Here is a 19,919-nt window from a genome sequence, read left to right on the forward strand (position 1 = left end):
CACTTAGTTATTTAAATTTAAATGTCATCCCCATTCTGTGTGTTTATTTATAGATGTTTTAAAAATGGGAAGAAAATATTTATGCTTCACATTGAAAAACAATTTTATATTTGGTTTACTTTGTTTATTTTATGTAAAAAACATAGCAATAACACAAAGAAATGCCCAAATAATATTGTTTGGATGAAGAATTTTCTCTATTTCTGACACAGAGATGAGGAATGGCGTGGCTTTGTGAAACTAATGTACCCACAAAGTTATTAGCTGAATACAGTTTTTGTCTTTCAGGTGTGTCATGACCTTCTGGATCATCCAAGGTGAGACCGACTTTTGCATGTCCAAGTGGGAGGAGATCATCTACAACATGGTGGTGGGCATCATCTACATCTTCTGCTGGTTTAATGTCAAAGAGGGCCCGAGCCGTTTCCGTATGACCGTCTACTATACGGTGACGCTGGCAGAAAATGTGGCACTGACCGCTGCCTGGTACACCTACCGCGGCCAGCACACCTCTGACTCCTACGCCCTGGTGGTGGTGTGCCTGGTGGCCTGCAGCTTCGCCCTAGGAACCTTCTTCATGTTGGTGTACTACTGCTGGCTGCACCCTGATGGGCCAGTTCTGGGATCACAGTGGGGAGGGTGTGTGGACGAGGGTGTGGTGGGTGCTGGAAGTGTAGCGGGAGTGATTGATTCTTGCATCACCCCATCCCAAGGATCACAAACCGACATGGTTATTACCAGCCCTCCGAGGACCCTCCCCAGGACTAAAGACACGGGGGAGCCAGTTCCAGGGGAGCGAGACAAGGACCGAGACAGGGACAGTTGCCTTCCTGTCTTCCAGGTACGTCCCTCCCCTTCATCCTCTCCTGCACTCCTTCACAGGACCTCCTCATCATCCCGCGCACAGGAAGGCCCTGTGATCCGGATTGACCTACCGAGGAAGCGATACCCAGCCTGGGATGCACACTTTATTGATCGACGCCTCCGCAAGACCATTCTGATTCTGGAGACCACGTCAGCCGTCAGCCCCAGGATACAGTACAGGTGTAGCATGATGGGCAGCAAAGAGGTGTTAGAATATGAGACAACTGTCTAAGCCAACAGGGGCTTTAAACTTAGAAGTGAAGTCTGGGACCAAGGCTCAGCCGAGAGATCAGTTCTCATCCCAGGACAACCTATGCCAGGAGCAGCATGTTAAAGAAGACACACAGTGTCAGGCAACTCTTCTTTAAAAAAAGAGGTTGTCAAAACTTGATTGTAAAATGTGAGGCGCAATCTGGGACCAAAGCTCTCCCCTTTAGGGCGCAGTCCAGGAGTACGTAGCATGAATGAGTCTTGGGAAGTAAATGGAGTAACACTGAACTGGGATAATCTTTGGTGAGAAATGTAATCTCTCATCCTGGGACCAAGGAGTGTTAGATTTAGTTTCATCCTGCATGGTCAAAACAAGGAGTGAAAGGACTTGAGAGCAAGGAAGTTGTGGAGTTTGATATATCTGAGAAACAGTTTGCTGCATGAACATGAGCCTTGGGCCACAGACACTCTACAGAGACTTACCAGGGAACTTTGGAGGGTTTGCACGGGACATGCAATCATTTGGTTCGATGCCAACTCAGACAATGACCTAAATTTGGGGGCTAACTACCCAATACATATTGCTTTTGATGTCACGTTTCAACCACGTTCAGCCCAGTTTTAGCCAAGGCGTCTAGATTTATTTGTACCTCCAAATCACTAATTCAATATCACTTCAGTCTATTGAGTTTGTATTGATTATTGTTTTGTATTTAGCAAGGAGAGAGGGATAACATTTTACATTTTTGTACCATCCTGTTTAAAACGATTGCATGTCTCTCGCAAACTTTGGTAACGGACCTTCAAGCATTCTGTCGGTGGTGTCTAAAGAGAAATGTACTCTCATACATGTACCTTCAGTCTCATGACACAAAGCGAACCTGTTAAATATTGGCTCACAAGTCCAGATGGTTTCTAAAAAAGCCTGAAATTCAAATGACAATGGTCACCCATCCATATGTGAAAAAACAGCCATTGCAAAAGTCCTACTGGTTACATCCCAGCTGCTCTGTCCCCACAACCTGAGACGGGACTTGTTTGGGAAACAAAATCTGGACTGGATGTAAAGTGGATGGCTTCTGCAATGGCTCCCATCATATGGCATGCTGTAACTCACCACAAACAGGCCTGTGATGTATAGTAGAATAAATACAGATGTCAGATATAAGCTATTATAATAAGCTGTAGTTAGGTGATGAATGACTTTTGGATGAAGAAGCTTCATTTACTCGTAAGAGTCTAAATGTCGTCCATTTTTCTTGGAACATATTCAATGTAGAGGTATGAAGGGTACCATGAACAACCTCATTGTGCTATGAAAATATTTTCCAGTGTTATGTTTTTGGACAGAGCAAAAGCTGATGAAATAAGCTTCATCATGTCAACAAACCTTGAGGACTCAAAACGGTTTGTTAAAATGTGGATGCATCCTAAAAACTGTAGGATTCATTTAGTAAGCCGTTAACACAGGTAACAAAATATGTGCAAAGAAAATTGGTAACAACAGCTCAAAGATGCAAAGAACCAGGATTGCTTTTATGATGAGCAACTTAGCTAAAGCTGCTGTATCTTGTTACAGATAGAAAGTTCACAATGGTTTGCACTTTTTGAGTGGTGGCATTGTTTACAAAATGAAACCATGTACAGGCCTTTGACTCAAAGTCGATATTGGCAGGTTTGGAGTGAGTGACATTATCTGTCAACCGACTGAAAAATGAAATGAGAAACCGTCTTTGCTCCTTTTAAACTGTGATTGAAATGGTTAGGGTTAGGGGGTTGTGATTCCCTGAAGAGAGGAGCCACAACTTGAACAAATTCAGTGGAGCTTTTCGGCAACTATCTTCAGAGGTTGAAGATTAAAAGCAGAGGCTCCCAGCGTGAATGTTTTACTAATTTGAAGCTGCTACATAGAGGTGCTGAGAAAGTCAAGCATGGTCAGCACCAGTACTAAAGGAAAACACAAAACACTAGCATCAATGCTAACGTGTGTCCTCTCTCATATTACACATCAGATTTCTCTTCTAAAATACATTATTTTCTTTAAAAGCCTTTAGCGTTAGTCTGTGCATTTAAGGTGACTTGTGATTTGTTATGGTGTGGGAGTTCTTTAAGTCCATCCCAGAAACATTTAAACCAATGTTGTGATTGTTTTAGATAAAGGCAGCAGAAGGTGTTAGCAATTTTTAGCAATGCACTCAAAAGCATTTCTCCCAAGAACATTACATTCCCCATGTGATCCTGGTTTTATCTCAAAGAAGCATGTTCATCGAAACACGTGTGAAGATGCATTGGACGGTGTAGAATTTCAGTTCATGAAATTGTTTGTTTGTTAAAATTTAAGTAGCTGAATTACCAAGATGTTTACATCTCATCCCATCAAGCATTTAGAAGATGCCAATGTTCAGGGGGTCACCAATTCAGGGTTGACTGACACGAGCACAAATCCCAAAATATTATGGCACAGTAAAACGTCATAACAAGCTGCTACAGTATGAACATGTTTTACATATTTTTAGATTGTTGTTTTTACAAAGTACAATGACTAAAAATGGCATTACAACTTTCATTTTGGAACTTTTACCCTTTGAAAACTTGGTGCAGGCTTATCATCAACATTTTAAGTGTAAAAATTGAGAAAATCTACTCAACTACACAAAGAGAAAACTCTTCAGCGCTTATAAATCTTCAACCTAATGGTTAATAACAAGAACACACCAACTGTTGATTTGGGGCGAAGTAGTTTACTTTATTGGGGTCATAAAGTCTTCAAAACTCAAACAGTTCAGTATCCAGTGCGGGTGGATTATCCCTTTTATGCTGACGATGCATATGTATATTTTGATGTGTCAAAGACTCCCAAGCAAAGCATTTTCAAACTTGTGTACTTTAGGTCAATGAGAAGAGCAAATCACTAAGCGGCGTTTCCAGTACATGGTATGACTCTACTTGTATCCACTCACTTATTTTTGGTTCACCATTTTGTATTAACTACGGTAATACTAAAAGTTGACGTAACATCATTAAAGACCACTGATTGGTCTGAAAGGAACATCACTAGTGTGTTACGTCATAGCAATCCTCCTTCTTTTCACTCAATCTAAATTCAACGAGTTTCCTGTTTGAACTGCAGTGTTAAGCGGTGTCACTACGGACAACAGATGATCCAGCAAACAAAACGCCTGGTTCCAAAAGTGAGTCAAGTTGAGTCAAATGAAGCCATACCATGCTTTGGAAACAGGGTTTAAGAGCAGTTTATATACTTGCTTTTTATCAAGCAGCTGTGATGCAAGCAGGATTGTGGTCAGACATGATAATTGTTCCTATACTTATCTACCTAGGGAATTAAAATGTGAATCTTCTAGGGGTGACTTATCCCCGGCTGACAGAATATCTTCCTTTTTTTAAATTATTCAACATCATTACGCTAAAAGATAAATGAAGCTATTCATCAGTTTTCTTTTAGATTGTCTTCAAAACCTGCTGCCCTGCCTGCAATGTTCATGTTTCCAATTGCAGATAGCTTTTGTGGAAGTGTGAACAACTGATGCTTTAAATAATCACTGGGTATACAGTGTGGCCATCATGCACACATATGCAGTGTTAAAAGCAAGTGTATAAGCGCTCTGTCCCTCAACACGTTTGTGGATGTTATTCCCGATAAAGGCAAGGACGAAAAAGGTCTATCTAAGCTCTCCTCACACAGATGTGGGTCTCCTTTTGCAGGGAAACTGTTGTCTCATTTTGACTCTGCTTTGTGGTAACGGGAATATCAGAAATAAGGATTACAATTTAAAAATGAATATTGGTAATAACTTGGTAATTATAGTTGTATTATCCTGGCAGTGTTGTGTCCTACCTGAACTTGTGGATGTTGGTAAAGTGGTGACAGTCACTGCAATGTAAATGGTGCTGAAAACAACGCCTCTATGTCAACACTGATTATATCATGTCAAACATGATAATGTACAGATAATGCATATGTGAACTACCCAGTCTTGGGCCAAGGGCGAAGCTTCTCTTTCTCTGATTGGGTAATAAATCAGTCCTTTGTCGTTGAGGTAAAATAAAAGTTAAAAGTGGTGCACTGGTTATACTGTATATCAACTTGAACAAAAACATGTTAAAAAGTAAGTGAGTTCAAAACTCAAATCATCTTTTATTAAATGATGCAAGTATTTATGTTTATTTATTTTTGTATTTGTTTTATATATATTTATCTATTGTTTACTCACTCGGTGGCCATGTCTTTGGTATGACTCTTATATTAAGATGTAAAAACTGAAAATAGATTTTTTTTTTAACTCATTCTATATACCTGTATATACCAGAGTGGCGCTATACTAGGATGTGTGTGTATGAGTACGTGTGCTTTGGTTTGTATGTATGTATTGTAAGTACAGTATGTATGTAAGGATGTGCTCTAAGTTCTTTTGATAATGCCGCTTAAACATCCTCTGAGTGAACGAGCAGAAAAATAAACCAGTGGTGAAAATATCTATGACGCTGTTATAAAAAAAAAGTTTAAAAAATCAGCAAGCTGTGCTGATAACTGTAGATGGGAACAATACTGTAGTAAACATGGCTGAACAGCCGTCGAAAAACACCGCTGTGTTTGCGTTTTTTGTCACGGCCGGAGACACTCACAAATGTCTCATGAATTGTACGTTTAAGTTTTCTACATTTACCGGTTCTGCTTTTAATAATGTACCATTTGAATTCAATGAAAAGAGTATTTTGTGAGGTAGGGTTGTACAAAAGACAACCTTAACCAATTCATGACCAAGACCAGAGTGTACCAAGACACAGTCAAGACCAAGACCCAGGCAGGGCGACAGACCAGTCCCATGTCCAGCAGTCTGTAGTACTACAACGTGAGGGTTTGCAACATCTACTTACAAACCAAGTACATACTTTTTCCCCCTGATCCTAACTAGTGCTAGGAATAAGACAAAGAAGAACATCATTTCTGGCCCAGCATGGTTTCTCTGTATGTTTAGACTGTACCGAGGAGTTTCAGGTGTGAAACCGGAGTGAGACGGAGCTGAAACTGAAGCTGGAGCTCCACCAACCTCCTCCTCTGAATGTCCCGCCCCCTTTCTCTTGTTTCTTCTCAGCACTCCTCTGTCTTTCCTCATGAGACGACAACACAAGATCTCTCCCTCAAACCAAAATCCTTTGATCTCTCTCTTGCATCAGCATTCCTCCATCCTGAGGGTTTGTTGTTTATTTGGTCGGCGTCTCTGGAGATCCAGCGACCGAACAACAATCCATCCTTCTCCTCTGTTTCTTCTTCTCTACGTTGTTTTTCTTGCCGTTTTCTGTCATTTCACTTTTTTCAGTCTGTTTGTTCTTCACTTTTTTTCATTGACTTCACGGCTGACAGAAAGGGATCAGAGCTGAGTGTTCCTCACATTTCCTCACACTTCTTTTCCTCCCACGACTTCCTTAAACTATTCTGCCATCAGCCCTTTATTTCTTTGCTCCTCCTTACTTCTTGTATCGCATCTTTCTATTTCTCTATGTCTCCATCCACAACCATTACTTCATGGTATTCCTGTCCTTCTCTTGATATTTGATTCATGTCATTGTTATCCTTATTGATTTATTTTTCTCATCCCTGATTCCTTTTTCAGTCATTTCTTGATGCCTTTTTATAATTTCCATAAATGTTTAATTTTTGGGGGGTTTTATTGCATTCCTCTAGTTCTTCTGCTATTGCTGTTGCATCCCACCTTACCTATTTTCTCCCTTGCTCCTTTTTTTTTCCATCTTTCACTTTTTTCGAGTCTGCATCTCTTTTCTACCGGACCTCCTCTTCTTCCTTTCCTTCCTTCCTCACCTGTGTTCTTCTTCCTCCCCCTTATTTGATCTTTATCTTCCCTTCCAGACCCTTTTACTTCCAACTTTTCTTTCTCTTTTTCTTTTACTTCTCCATCTTTCCATCACTTTCTCTTCCACTGCTTCCACCTGCCTTCTCATCCATGTTTATTTTTTTCTCTGGTGTTACACCTCATGTGTGCGTTTCAAACTGATAATGCTGATGTACCACACACACACACACACACACACACACACACACACATACACACACACACACACACACGGATGTACATGCATAAATTCCCTCATATTCCAATCCACAAACTTGCAAAGACACACACACACACACACACACACACACACACACACACACACACACACACACACACACACACACACACACACAGATATAGAGTTCACACAGCACCAATACATTTCAAGGTTTGATCTACTTTGAAGTTCACCCAAGCCTGATGTGTGTTTGCAAAGGTGTGTGTGTGTGTGTCAGAGAGCGAGAACATCAAGAGCAGGTGAGTTCTGTACATGTATACTGATGCATATGTGCATTTATTTGGTATTGGTGTGGCATGTTTGTGTAGCCAAACCAATATACTCCTATAGAAATGTACTTCCTGGTTTATTTGACTAACAATAGATGCTAACAATGGCGAGCTAAATGTTAAAACGCTACACAGCTGAGACATGCAAGAAATAGGACCCGATCACGCTGAGATGTGTTACTAGAATCACTTCAAGACATTCATGAAAGTGAAAACATTCTCAAGTTTTCAATGCATAGTTGCACAGCTTATCAATGTCACACTTGTTCTAGGCAGTCAATCAAATCAAGCAAGAGGCGGGCTCAACTCAAATAGTTTAAAGAGTTTGACATTAGTGGAATTTAACAACGATAAACTTTATATTTCAAGGTCACACCATACCATGTCTGATTGAATCCCTTTCTTTCGTGGAAATCACGTTAGATTACCCGGTTGGGACTGAGCCCAGGAGTTCAAAAGCTTGTTAGCTTATTTGCTAATGGAACAATAATTTTACGATACCTTCCTTTATCATAACCGTCTGTTTTGGAAGAAAATTACTATCATAGAGGAGGTCAAGTAAAGGTTGCCAATACAACGCTGCTAATAACTGATATTTCTCCAGTTTGTGCTCTCCAGCTCGCTGTTCCAAAGGTCACTAAAGCCAGTGAATCCGCTGAAAGCATTTCTTGCATTGCAGACCATTTAAATGAATTGTTGCATGACACGCCCTTAACACTAGCTAGACCTCCTACTTTCTATAATCCAGGAGTGACTGATAACACAGCAGGTGTTGAAATAAAGTGCTTACATTAGCAAGTAAGGCTAACTATGATCCTCTCTGTACCAGCTTGACTTGAAGGAGAAAAGGAAACAGTCTTAGGGCATAACTTGGGATAAACTCCAGTGAGCAGTTTGCCCCAGACTTTGACAGTTTGTTTCCGAGCAACACTGGCTCTTAGATGTCAGTTAACTGAATGACTTCTAAAGCTCTATAGTCTTTGACAGCATTTCCACAAATATACAAAAAGATATTGGAATTATTATCAATATGCACAATACCAAAAAGTATAACTCTCTGAAAGTGTAGCTTAAATGGTGAGATTGTTTTTAACGATTTATATTTTTTTATGTCTTAAAAAACATGTTTTAATGTAGTTTTATCTGTTACTTTAGAGTTGGTGAAGATCCAAGAGAAGCGCAGAACTTTCTTGATAGAGAGAGGGAAGAGAGAAAAAAAAAAGTGGATAAAAATGCCCCATCTTTGTCTCCCGTTGCCTAGGTAACTGGACGATCGTTAAGCCGTTAAGTCCTCCAACCGCGGTTACCCTGACAATAGATGTGTGTGTGTGTGTGTGTGTGTGTGTGTGTGTGTGTGTGTGTGTGTGTGTGTGTGTGTGTGTGTGTGTGTGTGTGTGTGTGAAAGGTCACATGTTTGATGTCTATATCTCGTCTGCCTCCATCAGTGTCCCGCTGCGAAGTAATATGTCTTTCCCCCTTCCTCCTCCTCCTCCTCCTCCTCCTCCTCCTCTTCTTCCTCCAATCAGTTTTTTGACACAGTGCTGCCTTCCTGTGGCGAGACCTGCCGACTGCAACTGAAGAGAAATTCTAAAAATGACTCTTACTTCCAAAGAGTAAATCCTCCTAAATGACAACATCACTGATTGTGTTATGACTAAAATTGAAACGTTTCTACTGACGCACGACATTTTTTGCTCAGAGAGCTGTAGATCAAATATTTGTTTGCCAACTATTCAAGTATTGCTCGCTTTACACATATACCAAATATGTTGTGTAGCTTCTGGGTTTACTTTTTGTGGCCCTTTGTGTTTCTTCTTATTGACATACACTGATTATTGACAAGCTCCACAACCTCTCTTTTAGTCCACCAGAAAATTAAAGTTGTTTGTATTTTTAAACTAAATTTTTTCCAGGATTGTGGGTGAACACATTTTTAAAAATGATGAACACATTAAGGGTAAATCACCTGATTAATGTAGCGAACATGAGTGAAATGCGGAGAGAGAATGGGCCTTATCAGTCGCTGGTGGAGTTTCCTCTCGGACAGGAAATGCGCTTCCTCTGTTTCCTGTTCTCTTCTCTTTTGTGTGTGTGTGTGTGTGTGTGTGTGTGTGTGTGTGTGTGTGTGTGTGTGTGTGTGTGTGTGTGTGTGTGTGTGTGTGTGTGTGTGTGTGTGTGTGTGTGTGTGTGTGTGTGTGTGTGTGTGTGTGTGTGTTGCCCCAGGAGAGGTCTCAAAAGAACAATCAGTGTAGAAACAGAAAGAACAAGAATGAAGCAGACGAGACAGAGGCTTAAATAACATGAACGGAGAGAGACGGAGACACAGAAGAAACAATGGAAAAACCAACTGAGAGACAGACCCAAAGACATCAAAAGCTCAATTGAAACAAAAGAAATACATTCAGGAAGAGAGTGACCAGTTACAGGACTCATCTTACCCAGAGGGAGACCAAACCGTGATGGACTATGAACCCAAGAAATCCAAGAAGGTAAAGTTTCTTCTTTTCTGTCTCCACATTTTCCACTTTTCAGTCGTTTGGAAGTGGGTGACTTGTCCATTAACCTTCTCCCGAAAAAGTCCTATTTCATCATCTAACTGCATATTGGGACTGTAGTATTTTGAAGCAGTAGATGTTTAGATGGTGTCTCTTTAACTGAGGATAAACCAATCAAGCTACAGTGAATGCACACAGTGGATTCTTTAAGAGTGTCTCTGTAAATGTCCTTATCCTTCCAGAAATCCTTATTAAGAAAGATCAAATGAAATGGGCTTAAGGTATTTTAACAGCAGCAGCTTCTAACACAACAATAATTGCGTAGCCAAATCTATTCATTTCAATGCATCCTGTTCTGAGTTGTTGATTTAAATCTATGTGTATCTTCTGCGCTGCGTTTGGTAAACTATGGGAATCAAATGAGTAGTGTTGACCAATAGCAAACTCTTCTTGGCTGTGGTAACTTTTGAAGGAACTAGAGCTAATGCAAACATAAGTATTTGTTAGTGTTTTAGCCTCAAAATGATTTCCAAACCCATGTTTTCTTTCCTGACCGGACGTTCTGCATGATGACGTACACATACATGTTGTTGTACAGTATTACGATGATAAACATAAATGCGGGCAGCTTGCTTCAAGTTTTGAGAAGCAGACATATAACATCTAAAAGAGAAACCTTTATGAAATAGGGAGAACAATTTCAAGTTCTAAAAAGAAGAAGAGAAAGAAAACACCGCAGCATTACCTAGCTCCACAGCAACCTCTTTGACCTGGGCAGGCTGTTACAATAATTCATCACAGAATCCAATTAAATACCTCTTTCTATCTCAAAAAACTAACAGGAACAAGAGGAAGAACAAAACTAATTAAAATCATTCTTTGTCCTACAATTAATTTCAGCTGAGTCCAGAGATTTTCATCAGGAAGCGGCCTCGTTTTTATACGTAGCAATCTGCCCTTGTTCTTCAAAAAGAAAGACATGCCACGTTTTAAATTCTAAAACAAGCACATCTCCTCTCTCTATTCAGTGTGTGTGTGTGTGTGTGTGTGTGTGTGTGTGTGTGTGTGTGTGTGTGTGTGTGTGTGTGTGTGTGTGTGTGTGTGTGTGTGTGTGTGTGTGTGTGTGTGTGTGTGTGTGTGTGTGTGTGTGTGTGTGTGTGTGTGTGTGTGTAATGATGTCCGTTCGTCTCATTCCTTCCAGCCACAGATAATTAATGTGTGATTGCGTGTGTCAGTCAGCGGGTGTCTAACAGTGTGAGCTGTGTTGACAGTGCGTCTCAGCAGGGAGCTGTCAGAGATCACTTCTAACCTGTCAATCACTCTACAAACAGCCGAGGGGACGTGCTACATTAACATCACACACAAACACACAAACACTGAGTCATGTGTGCCATCCAAATCCAACATCTTGAATGATGTTCTAGTTTAAATTCAAACCCACATCACCATATCTGTGACTAGACAGTAAAAGCCAGAATACTGTGCAAACAGCATACTAAATAATTTAGTACTTTTTGGAGACTTACAATTAGTGAAGCTTAACATTTAAAGGCTCAATTTCAGTTACATATTTTCATTTTGGGTTTCTGGTAGAACACACACTACACCGACAATTCTAAGGACATTTTGAAAGGAGTTGTTGTACCTTTCCACACACGCATTTTACCTCTTCATTGATTTTGGTTTCTGTCTCAAGGATCTGTCGCCAGACGATTTACATGTCTTAAGTAAGGGCCTTGTTACTGAAATGTCACTTCAATTAACTTCTTTCTTCGATATTGAATCTCTTGGGTGATTGATTCCTTGCACCACAAAGGACACAAAGCAAGTGTGAGTGGTTTCCTTCTACTTACCTTGAAATATCTTACCCAGAGAATCTAACTTTAGGGGAATCTTTAAAAAATGTCTTCTTATCCTGTCTTCTTTTCCGTCCCCATGTCTTTCTCTTCTTCTCTCCCTCCTCAGAGTTTTGTCTCGCCTATTAAGCGGCTGGTCTGGTCAAAATCTGGTCGCAGACAGGCGGACCGAGGCAGCACATACCGGCGCCCGCTGCACACCGTCCCTCTTTACCCCCCCGACTACCTCATCCACCCTGAGAGGCTGATCTTTGACTATGTAGAGAAGGAGGTCAAGGTAGAACCTGAGACACGCAACAATAAATCAGAAGATACTTAAGTCAACATTGACCTTGTGATAAGTGCTTCACCTTTGTCCTCTCTCTTCAGCTCCTCGGTCACCTGACCTGGGTGTCAGTTTCACTGAACCCCTCAAGCCGAGACGAGCTGCTGCAACTCCTGGACACAGCTAGGGTCAGTCAATCAATGACTTCATCTGTAAATAATCCCTGCTGTGGATGAGGGATCAATAATTAAACACTTCTGAGTGATGGAAAGCATCTATAGCTTAAAACAGCCAGGGTTAGTACTGAATCAATTATCAATAACCAACCACTGATCTATAACTTAAATCAATGGTTATTAACAAGTATGAATCAATATGCTCTTACTTATCCCTTTTATTTAACCTTAATCAGTGAGGTTGATCATGACAAGCCAATATAACATCACTGTTCAATCACTGTTTTACTGTTGCACCTATTTATACTGTAGACCTTCCTTATTAACTTTTGATGTAATTCATCAATAATCTATGGCCTATGTACCATCTGACATTAATCATTAACCAATGTATATAGTCACTGGTGCAGCCGGTGATAAATACACAATCTATTCCAGAATTAATAAGAAATCATTTAACAGATAGCAGCTAAAGTAAGGAATGAGTCATTTGTTATAAGCTTGACTCTCCAGGTTTAATGATCAATAAGCAGTGATTGACAACAGCCAAGGTTATATTTTAGCACTCATCAATACTCAAGTGAGACCATGTCAAAGAATGAAGTCTGACACGCTTTTTTGTAATTTAGGTTTTTATCAAAGTCTGACTCTTTAATCAACAACCTAAGATCATGTGCCTCTGTGTGTTGGTCAGTAGCAGTTGAAGGTGCTGCCGTTGAAGACCAGCGTGGATCAGGACTGTATTCTGAGTCTGTCGGCGCGCTGTCTGCTGCTGACATGGAGAGACAACGAGAAGCTGCTGGTGAGGATTCCCACACACGAGATCGCTGCTGCCTCCTACCTGAGGGACGACGCGCTGCACCTGGTGGTCCTCAAGACAGGTGGGGACACACCTGAGGATCAAACACTATCACTTACTACAGTATTTAACCAATGGGTACTCAGGATGTTCTAAACAATGCTTCTACTTCTGAACTGACGTAAGAGAATAGCCAACATTTAAATCTTGTAACAGTTTGACACAAAAGATTGGTGTTTAACTTTGATTACAGACAGAGGTTTATTCTTGCTTGATTACAACATGCAACATGAAGGTAATTTGGCCAACCGAAAGGCATTGCCTTTAATTAACTGTCCCACTGAGTTTCCAAAATACAACACTTGAATTGCCTCCCTCCAAATGCTGAAAAGAACAGGACAGATCTGTCATCATTACTCTAAACTCTGATTTGACTAAGTAGCATCTTGGCTAGCTAGTAGTGCCCCTTGCCTCTTGTAGAGTAAGTGAGTTTTCTGTAAATAGTAAGCTAGTCAACTCCTGCTCACTTTTGCTAACACACAAAGTTCAATCCATTCCTTAATCTTTGCTCTTTGTCTTTTCGATTTTAAAGGATAAAGAAAAATAAGACACATATTGCTTTTGAGATGCTGGTAAACGGTTGATAAATGGATTTTGCCAGGTTTTTGTAGTTTTTTTTCACTGGCAAAGTTTGGTAGGATGGAATAGCTTTTCTATGACACAGATACTGTTGACATTTTGAACCCTCGTCCCACAGGTCTGAACGTAGACACAGTGGTTGCAGGGGACGACAGTCTGGACAGGAAAAAGCCAACAGGCGTAGATAGCCGACGTCAAACCATGAGCTGCAATGCCGAACCTCGACCTGCAGGGGGCACAATGGAGCGACGGCACACAATCTGTGGAGTCGACTGGAGGCCTTCTTTATCCAGGAGTAACCACGACAAAAATCAAAATGTGGACAGGGGGGGAGGAGGAGGGGGAGGGGGAGGAGGAGGTGGAGGAAGTGGAGGAGGAGAAAGAGGAGGAGGAGGCAGTTTAGAGAGGAAGAGAGTTGGAGGTAGCTGGGAGAGGAGGCAGCAGACACGTAAAACAGGAGGGAGTTTAGAGAACCGCAGAGCAAGACCCATGAGCGGGAGCTGGGGTGTGGGAGTAGGAGGTGGAGGTAGCTGGGAGAAAAGGCATGGGGGAGGAGGTGGTGGAGGAGGTGGGAGCTGGGAGAGGAGGGGAGGTGGTGGCGGGGGGAGCTGGGAGCGACGGCAGGCCTGCACAGGAAGTTGGGAAAGAGGGAAGAGCTATGGCAGTTGGGAGAGGAGGAACCATAACCCTCTGGAGCCGACTCCCTGCCCAGACGCCTACTGCAACCTGGTCATCCTGGCTGTGGAGAACAGGGTGGGGCCCTGCTTCTGAAAGTTTATAACACACTAACTCCATAATTTACTTTATTACAACCTTTTATTCAAGTTCCTGCAAAAAACTGTGTTCCATGATCCTTAATTTACCTATCAAACGATGTTGGCACTGCATATTACTTTTCATTTTCAGGACGATAGGAGAGGCTGATTAAACCTTATTTTTTGTACAAAGGCATTTCAGTACCTTAGGAAAAGTACATTTTGGGAAGCCTAGCTTAGCATAAAAACTGAAAACAAAGGAAAGAAAGACCACTGGACTTTATCTTTTGACTTTAAGTAAAGATTATATGAATATTGCTATTGGTTTTAGTTTTTTAAAAGCAGAAGTGTTGACCTGTTCGTTGGTGGTGCTATGCATAGTAAGGGATTACCTCTTTGCAACTGATTCTAACTGAACAATAATCCATCCAATAGGAGTAAAATGTTGTACCAAGCAAAAACCACCCTTTTTAGAACTGCTGAGTTGATAACTTGTTAATATCACTGTGGACATATGCTAGACAACAATAACAACAGTGACAAATCAAACACACCAGTGCAACGTGTTGTTTCACTGGGTTCACTAATCACTTGGCTCCTTGAAAAGTAGGGCAAGACTTTTAGACACACAAACACACTTGTACTAAGACATGTGTGTTGTTGCATAACCTGTTGGCTTTGTCATTGTGTAAAATGTCATTACTTATGTGCCCTTGAACAAATGACCAATGCATGCAGGATCTGCAGTGAAGCTCCTCACACAGTAACAAATGTGTAGTTAACTCAGCAGACAAAAGGCAAGGGGAAAATCAGGGTTTAGAGAATGAACCTTTTCAGAAGACTTTATTGTGGTTACTATTGCAGTGCAATGACAAGTCTCTGTGTGTGTTTGTGCAGGAAGCTGCAGAGGAGTACTGTTCTCTGATCTGTCAGATGTTCCAGATCATTTACGGTCATCAGACCATCGAGTGTGTTGACAGAGCCGGCTTTCATCACACAGTGCCAGACCGTTACTGGCTACAGAGGAGTGAGTGACAAGTACAACAAAGAAAGAAATTTCAATTTAGGGGATTTTTAGCTCCTATCTTTTAGGAGTTATTTACATTTTATGCAAAGTCTTTGCTAGACATTTCCTTTTTTTGTTCAAATAATCTTATTCTTTAGGTCCAATTGCTTTTGGTCATGTTAGCTTAAAGACTAAGATGTATAGATTCAAGAAGATTCAAGATTCAAGAAGCTTTATTTATCCCGAGGGAAATTGAGGAACGTCAATGTCCCAAAAAGGAAACAATAACTTCACATGATCTGAAAGGGTTGTATTTGTAACTCTACTACTGGTTGCTGCTTGGTTAGCTTAAGAAGCTACCTTGATCAGATGGTGTAAAGTTTAAACATAATGCTTTGTCTGTCTTTCTCTCTGTGCAGGTGACAGCTGTCTGACTGACGTGTCCTACAGTTATGATCCAGAGTTTAGCTGCTGCAGCTCATAGTGAGTAACATTCGTCTGAAGATGAAATTGTGTAATAGTGTGTTATCAATTCATGAAATGTCCTAAATATTTGGAAATTTCCGTCTGAAAATACAGTCTTAAAAACTTTAACTAGATTTGATAATCTTTTCGGTAGCTGTTCCAGTCATTAGTTTGGTAATAATGCCTGAACAGAGACTGCATTTTAATTACAGCACTTCATTGGGAATAAGGATGAATGTGACTTCACAAAAAAAAAGCCCAGTGGACTGTTTGATGACTGTATGAATAATCCAATTGAAATCCTTTATTCATGGTGCAGGTTTGTTCAGAGACAATGAATATTCAAAATCAAATATGGTAGAAAGATTAATTGACACAATACAGATAATGTCGACTCATTAAGTGACTGACATTTGATCACCATCAATCCATTACTGTGTGAATGTTAGGTGATACTGGTGGTTCTTTCATGATGTTATGTTTAATACCACCTCCCTTCTGTCTCTCTCTCTCTCAGTGATGGTTCCCAGGAAGCCTTTGAGCTGTACTACAGCGAGACATACAGTGAGAGCTCGTCTCTCTCTCTGCAGGACTCCCATCGCAGTCTCGCTTCAGCCAGTGACGGAGGAGACACTAACCCCGCCCTGCTGCTGATGCAGGAGTACATGATCACTGTGAGTGTGTGTGTGTGTGTGTCTGAGTATGTGTGTGCATAGCTTCAGTGGCCAATGTTCCCTTTTGTCTCTCCCAACAAAGGAAAAAAAGCTTACACAAGGCAAGGTAGATTTCACTCCAAGGATTAATTAATGATGAAAAAAAATATATATTTTAAGGTTAAACAGTATTGCTTCAAATGCAGCTTGCAGCTTTGTTATACTTGTCAATTTTAATAATTGATTTTTTAGCCTTTTAGCTAAACTTCAGTTTAATTAATAGGCCATTTCCTGTAGCTAAAGTAGGCAGGGACAGATGGTAGGCTACATTTTGTTTATTGACTGTTTGCACAAAAACCAAATCGAAAAGATATTGACTTTATTTGTGTGTGTGTGTGTGTGTGCGTGCGTGTGCGTGTGTGTGTGTGTGTGTGTGTGTGTGTGTGTGTGTGTGTGTGTGTGTGTGTGTGTGTGTGTGTGTGTGTGTGTGTGTGTGTGTGTGTGTGTGTGTGTGTGTGTGTGTGTGTGTGTGCGTGTATGTGTGTGTTAGCTACGTAATAAGCTGAGTCCTGTGGAGTTGCAGCAATTTGCGGTATTGCTGAGAGAATACAGGCTGGGATCAAACATCGACCACTTCTGCTCCGAGCTGCTGCAGCTTTATGGAGACAACCGCAAATTTTTGCTGATGGGTGAGACACACACACACACACACACACACACACACACACACACACACACACACACACACACACATAGAGCTCATCAAATCACTGCAACTCAGCAGCAAACCACAACCTGCTTATTAGACTGTTTCTGTGGTTGAATTACAGAGATAAGAATGTAGGTGAACTATATATATTATTGACATCTGTATGTGAGTTTAAGTGTGGATGAGATTACTGTATGTGTGTTTCACCACAACAAATTCAGCTCTGACCCACTTCCTCTGAGAAAACCACAACTTCCTGTTTGTGAATGAGCGAGAGAGAGCGGTTGATGTGTGGTGTTCATCCCCACACCCTGTCAATGCTCAGTGTGCTGCTGTGTAATTATGATTTTAAACGGTTAGGATGAAAAAAACAAACAGCCGAGTCTTTTAGCAGGGTTTGAAGCACACAGACTTCATTTTATACTAATTTCATAAGTTAATGTGTCAAAAACTATGACTCATTAGGCTTTTTGGGGGGTTTTGTGCATGTAAATGGTCTGCAAAAGCTAAAATCCCAAAGTTCCCTCCAGAGGGAGTTTCCCTGTACAATGAAAATAATTCTCTAATTCTTAATCCCTGTTTTTCCAGGCATGCGTCCATTCATCCCAGACAAGGATGTTGGGGTGTTTGAGAGTTTCCTGGAGAGCATCGGGATCAGGGAGGGAGGCATTTTAACCGACAGCTTCGGACGCATCAAGCGAAGCATGAGCAACACGTCGGCTACGGCCATGAGAGGGTATGTAGGTCGGGACTGGTTGTGATTTGCGATTGAATGATTTGAATCCCAGTCATGTTGGGTCTGTGAGGATGTTTCCACATACAAACTGCTGTCTCACATTCCATCATGACTTATCTACATGTTGCACTTTGTTGATTTCTGATCAAAAGATAGCACCGACCTAAGGTTTGAGGACAGTACAGTGCGTTTGTATTTGAAAACCAAAAGAACCCTCTCACACCTGGACATTTCATTAGGTAGTAGTTAGAGATGTGAGATACAATTGAGATCATTGTTTTTTTTGTTCCCTCAGCAGGTATGATAATGGCTCTCTGGCTTCAGGATCTCACGAATTCAATCGACGCATTACAGACATCACACACGACATCCAGGCGCTCGGCTTCCAGGACACACATGGAGACATCGAGGAGGAAGATTACTACCTCTGATGGAGGGAGACTTTGATACTTTGTTGAATTCAGACAGTTTTCAAACTCTCTGCAAGATCAGGGCAGCTCATTTTCTCTATTGGTAGACAATAAACTTTAAATATAAATTGTGTGACAGTTGCACACATCTTAATGTTGATATTTTAAATGCAATTCCTGCTCAATGCACAGAAAATACAGTACAACAAAGAAAACCAAGCTGTATTTATTCAATTAAACTCAATTAATATAAAAACGGTTCCTTTTCAATGTATCATACAGTAGGGCAAGATATATGATTAAACACATCAGCCATGATTTAATTACATTTTTACAAATCTGCCTCAACACCTTACTTTCTGTAGGGGTTGTAATACCTAAAACTGTCCACATGGAGGCAATTAAAGACAAAATATCTATTATCCTCTTTGCTACTGAGTAAAAAGTCTCATTATGAGGCAGACATTGGAGTTTAAAAAGGATTTAAATAAATATTTGGATCCAGATAGATGGATAGTACATAGATAACTAGATGAAAGTGATAGAAATGATGTGAAAAATCTAAAATCTCTCCCTCCCTCTATTGTGTCCCCCGTTTTCTCTCTCCCAATGCTGCATTGACCCATTATCGTGGCATCACCACTTCCCATGGTGCACTGCTTCTGTGTTGCCCCCCGGTCCTCTCCTCTGCCAGCTTAACTGAACATCACAGAGGGGGAGTCAGTTAACCCGTGGGCTTCACCCGAGTCATCTTAGTCAGCTCGCCCTCATTATGTAACAGACTAGACGCTGTGTGCATTTGTTTTTAAATGGACTTATCATGAACAGAGTACAATTCACCAGCAGCTGACGAATCACTATAAACATGCCAGAGGTTTTCCAAAGATGGTTTTAACCTTGTGACCAGGCATATGAATCGCAGGCATAGCAAATAAAAAGCATTTTTAAAAACAGTTATGTACATGGAGAGTCCTGGTTGAGACAAGAGGCTGTAAGATAAAGAGAGAAATCCCAGACATTCAAAATAGTAAATTGATAGTTTTTGACAATTATTTTTGTCAGACTGTAGCTATTTCTTGTTCTGATTCAAGGTCAAAGGTTGTGTGTGTGCGGGGGGGGTTGAGTTATTCTTAGTTGTTGAAATATAATATGAATGTTTTACATGAAATGCTTTATAGTTTGTAATTGAAATGTTTGTGTTTATGTTTAAAATGAATTAAGATTTTTGAATTAGATCAACTTTATTGTGGAGGTTTTTATATGAACATAGCGAGGGTGAGGTTTCTGGTCTGGTTAATTGGTGACTATAAATTGCTCGTAGATGTAAAGTAAGTGTGAATTGTTATGTGTCATTCCTTTTGTTGCCTGGCGACCTGTTCAATTCTGAGTTTGGGGAAGTGGAAATAAAGTACAATTCCTCTTAACTGAGCTATCTCCTTAACTAAACTATCCACATTTAGGCTATTCTAAGACATTTTCTTTTGATTAGTAATGCAATTTT

General features: G+C 40.7%; 2 protein-coding genes across 3 annotated transcripts in view; both read left to right on the top strand.

Moving 5' to 3' along the window:
• The window catches only part of xkr7b (XK, Kell blood group complex subunit-related family, member 7b), a 78,381-nt gene extending 72,704 nt beyond the window's left edge, over nucleotides 1–5,677 (top strand). Inside the window, exon 5 of the mRNA XM_063902613.1 lies at nucleotides 289–5,677. Coding sequence (XP_063758683.1) covers nucleotides 289–1,096 — 808 coding nt within the window. The 3' untranslated portion in view covers nucleotides 1,097–5,677. The remainder of the gene's footprint in view (nucleotides 1–288) is intronic.
• A 3,997-nt stretch (nucleotides 5,678–9,674) lies between these two features.
• ccm2l (CCM2 like scaffold protein) lies at nucleotides 9,675–19,842 on the top strand. Of its 2 annotated transcripts, none has more exons than XM_063884335.1 (11): nucleotides 9,675–9,943; nucleotides 11,915–12,082; nucleotides 12,175–12,258; nucleotides 12,944–13,127; nucleotides 13,803–14,437; nucleotides 15,337–15,466; nucleotides 15,865–15,928; nucleotides 16,428–16,584; nucleotides 17,114–17,252; nucleotides 17,861–18,008; nucleotides 18,304–19,842. In XM_063884335.1, exons 1-11 carry the CDS (start codon nucleotides 9,914–9,916, stop codon nucleotides 18,437–18,439), a joined length of 1,875 nt encoding a protein of 624 aa, XP_063740405.1. In that variant the 5' UTR covers nucleotides 9,675–9,913; the 3' UTR covers nucleotides 18,440–19,842. The 2 variants fall into 2 exon arrangements, with proteins under 2 accessions (XP_063740405.1, XP_063740411.1); XM_063884341.1 differs by having other exon boundaries at nucleotides 9,678–9,943; nucleotides 18,307–19,842.
• The last annotated feature ends 77 nt before the right edge of the window (nucleotides 19,843–19,919 follow it).

The sequence above is a fragment of the Eleginops maclovinus genome, chromosome 1 (assembly GCF_036324505.1).
Source record: "Eleginops maclovinus isolate JMC-PN-2008 ecotype Puerto Natales chromosome 1, JC_Emac_rtc_rv5, whole genome shotgun sequence".
Taxonomy (NCBI): domain Eukaryota; kingdom Metazoa; phylum Chordata; class Actinopteri; order Perciformes; family Eleginopidae; genus Eleginops; species Eleginops maclovinus.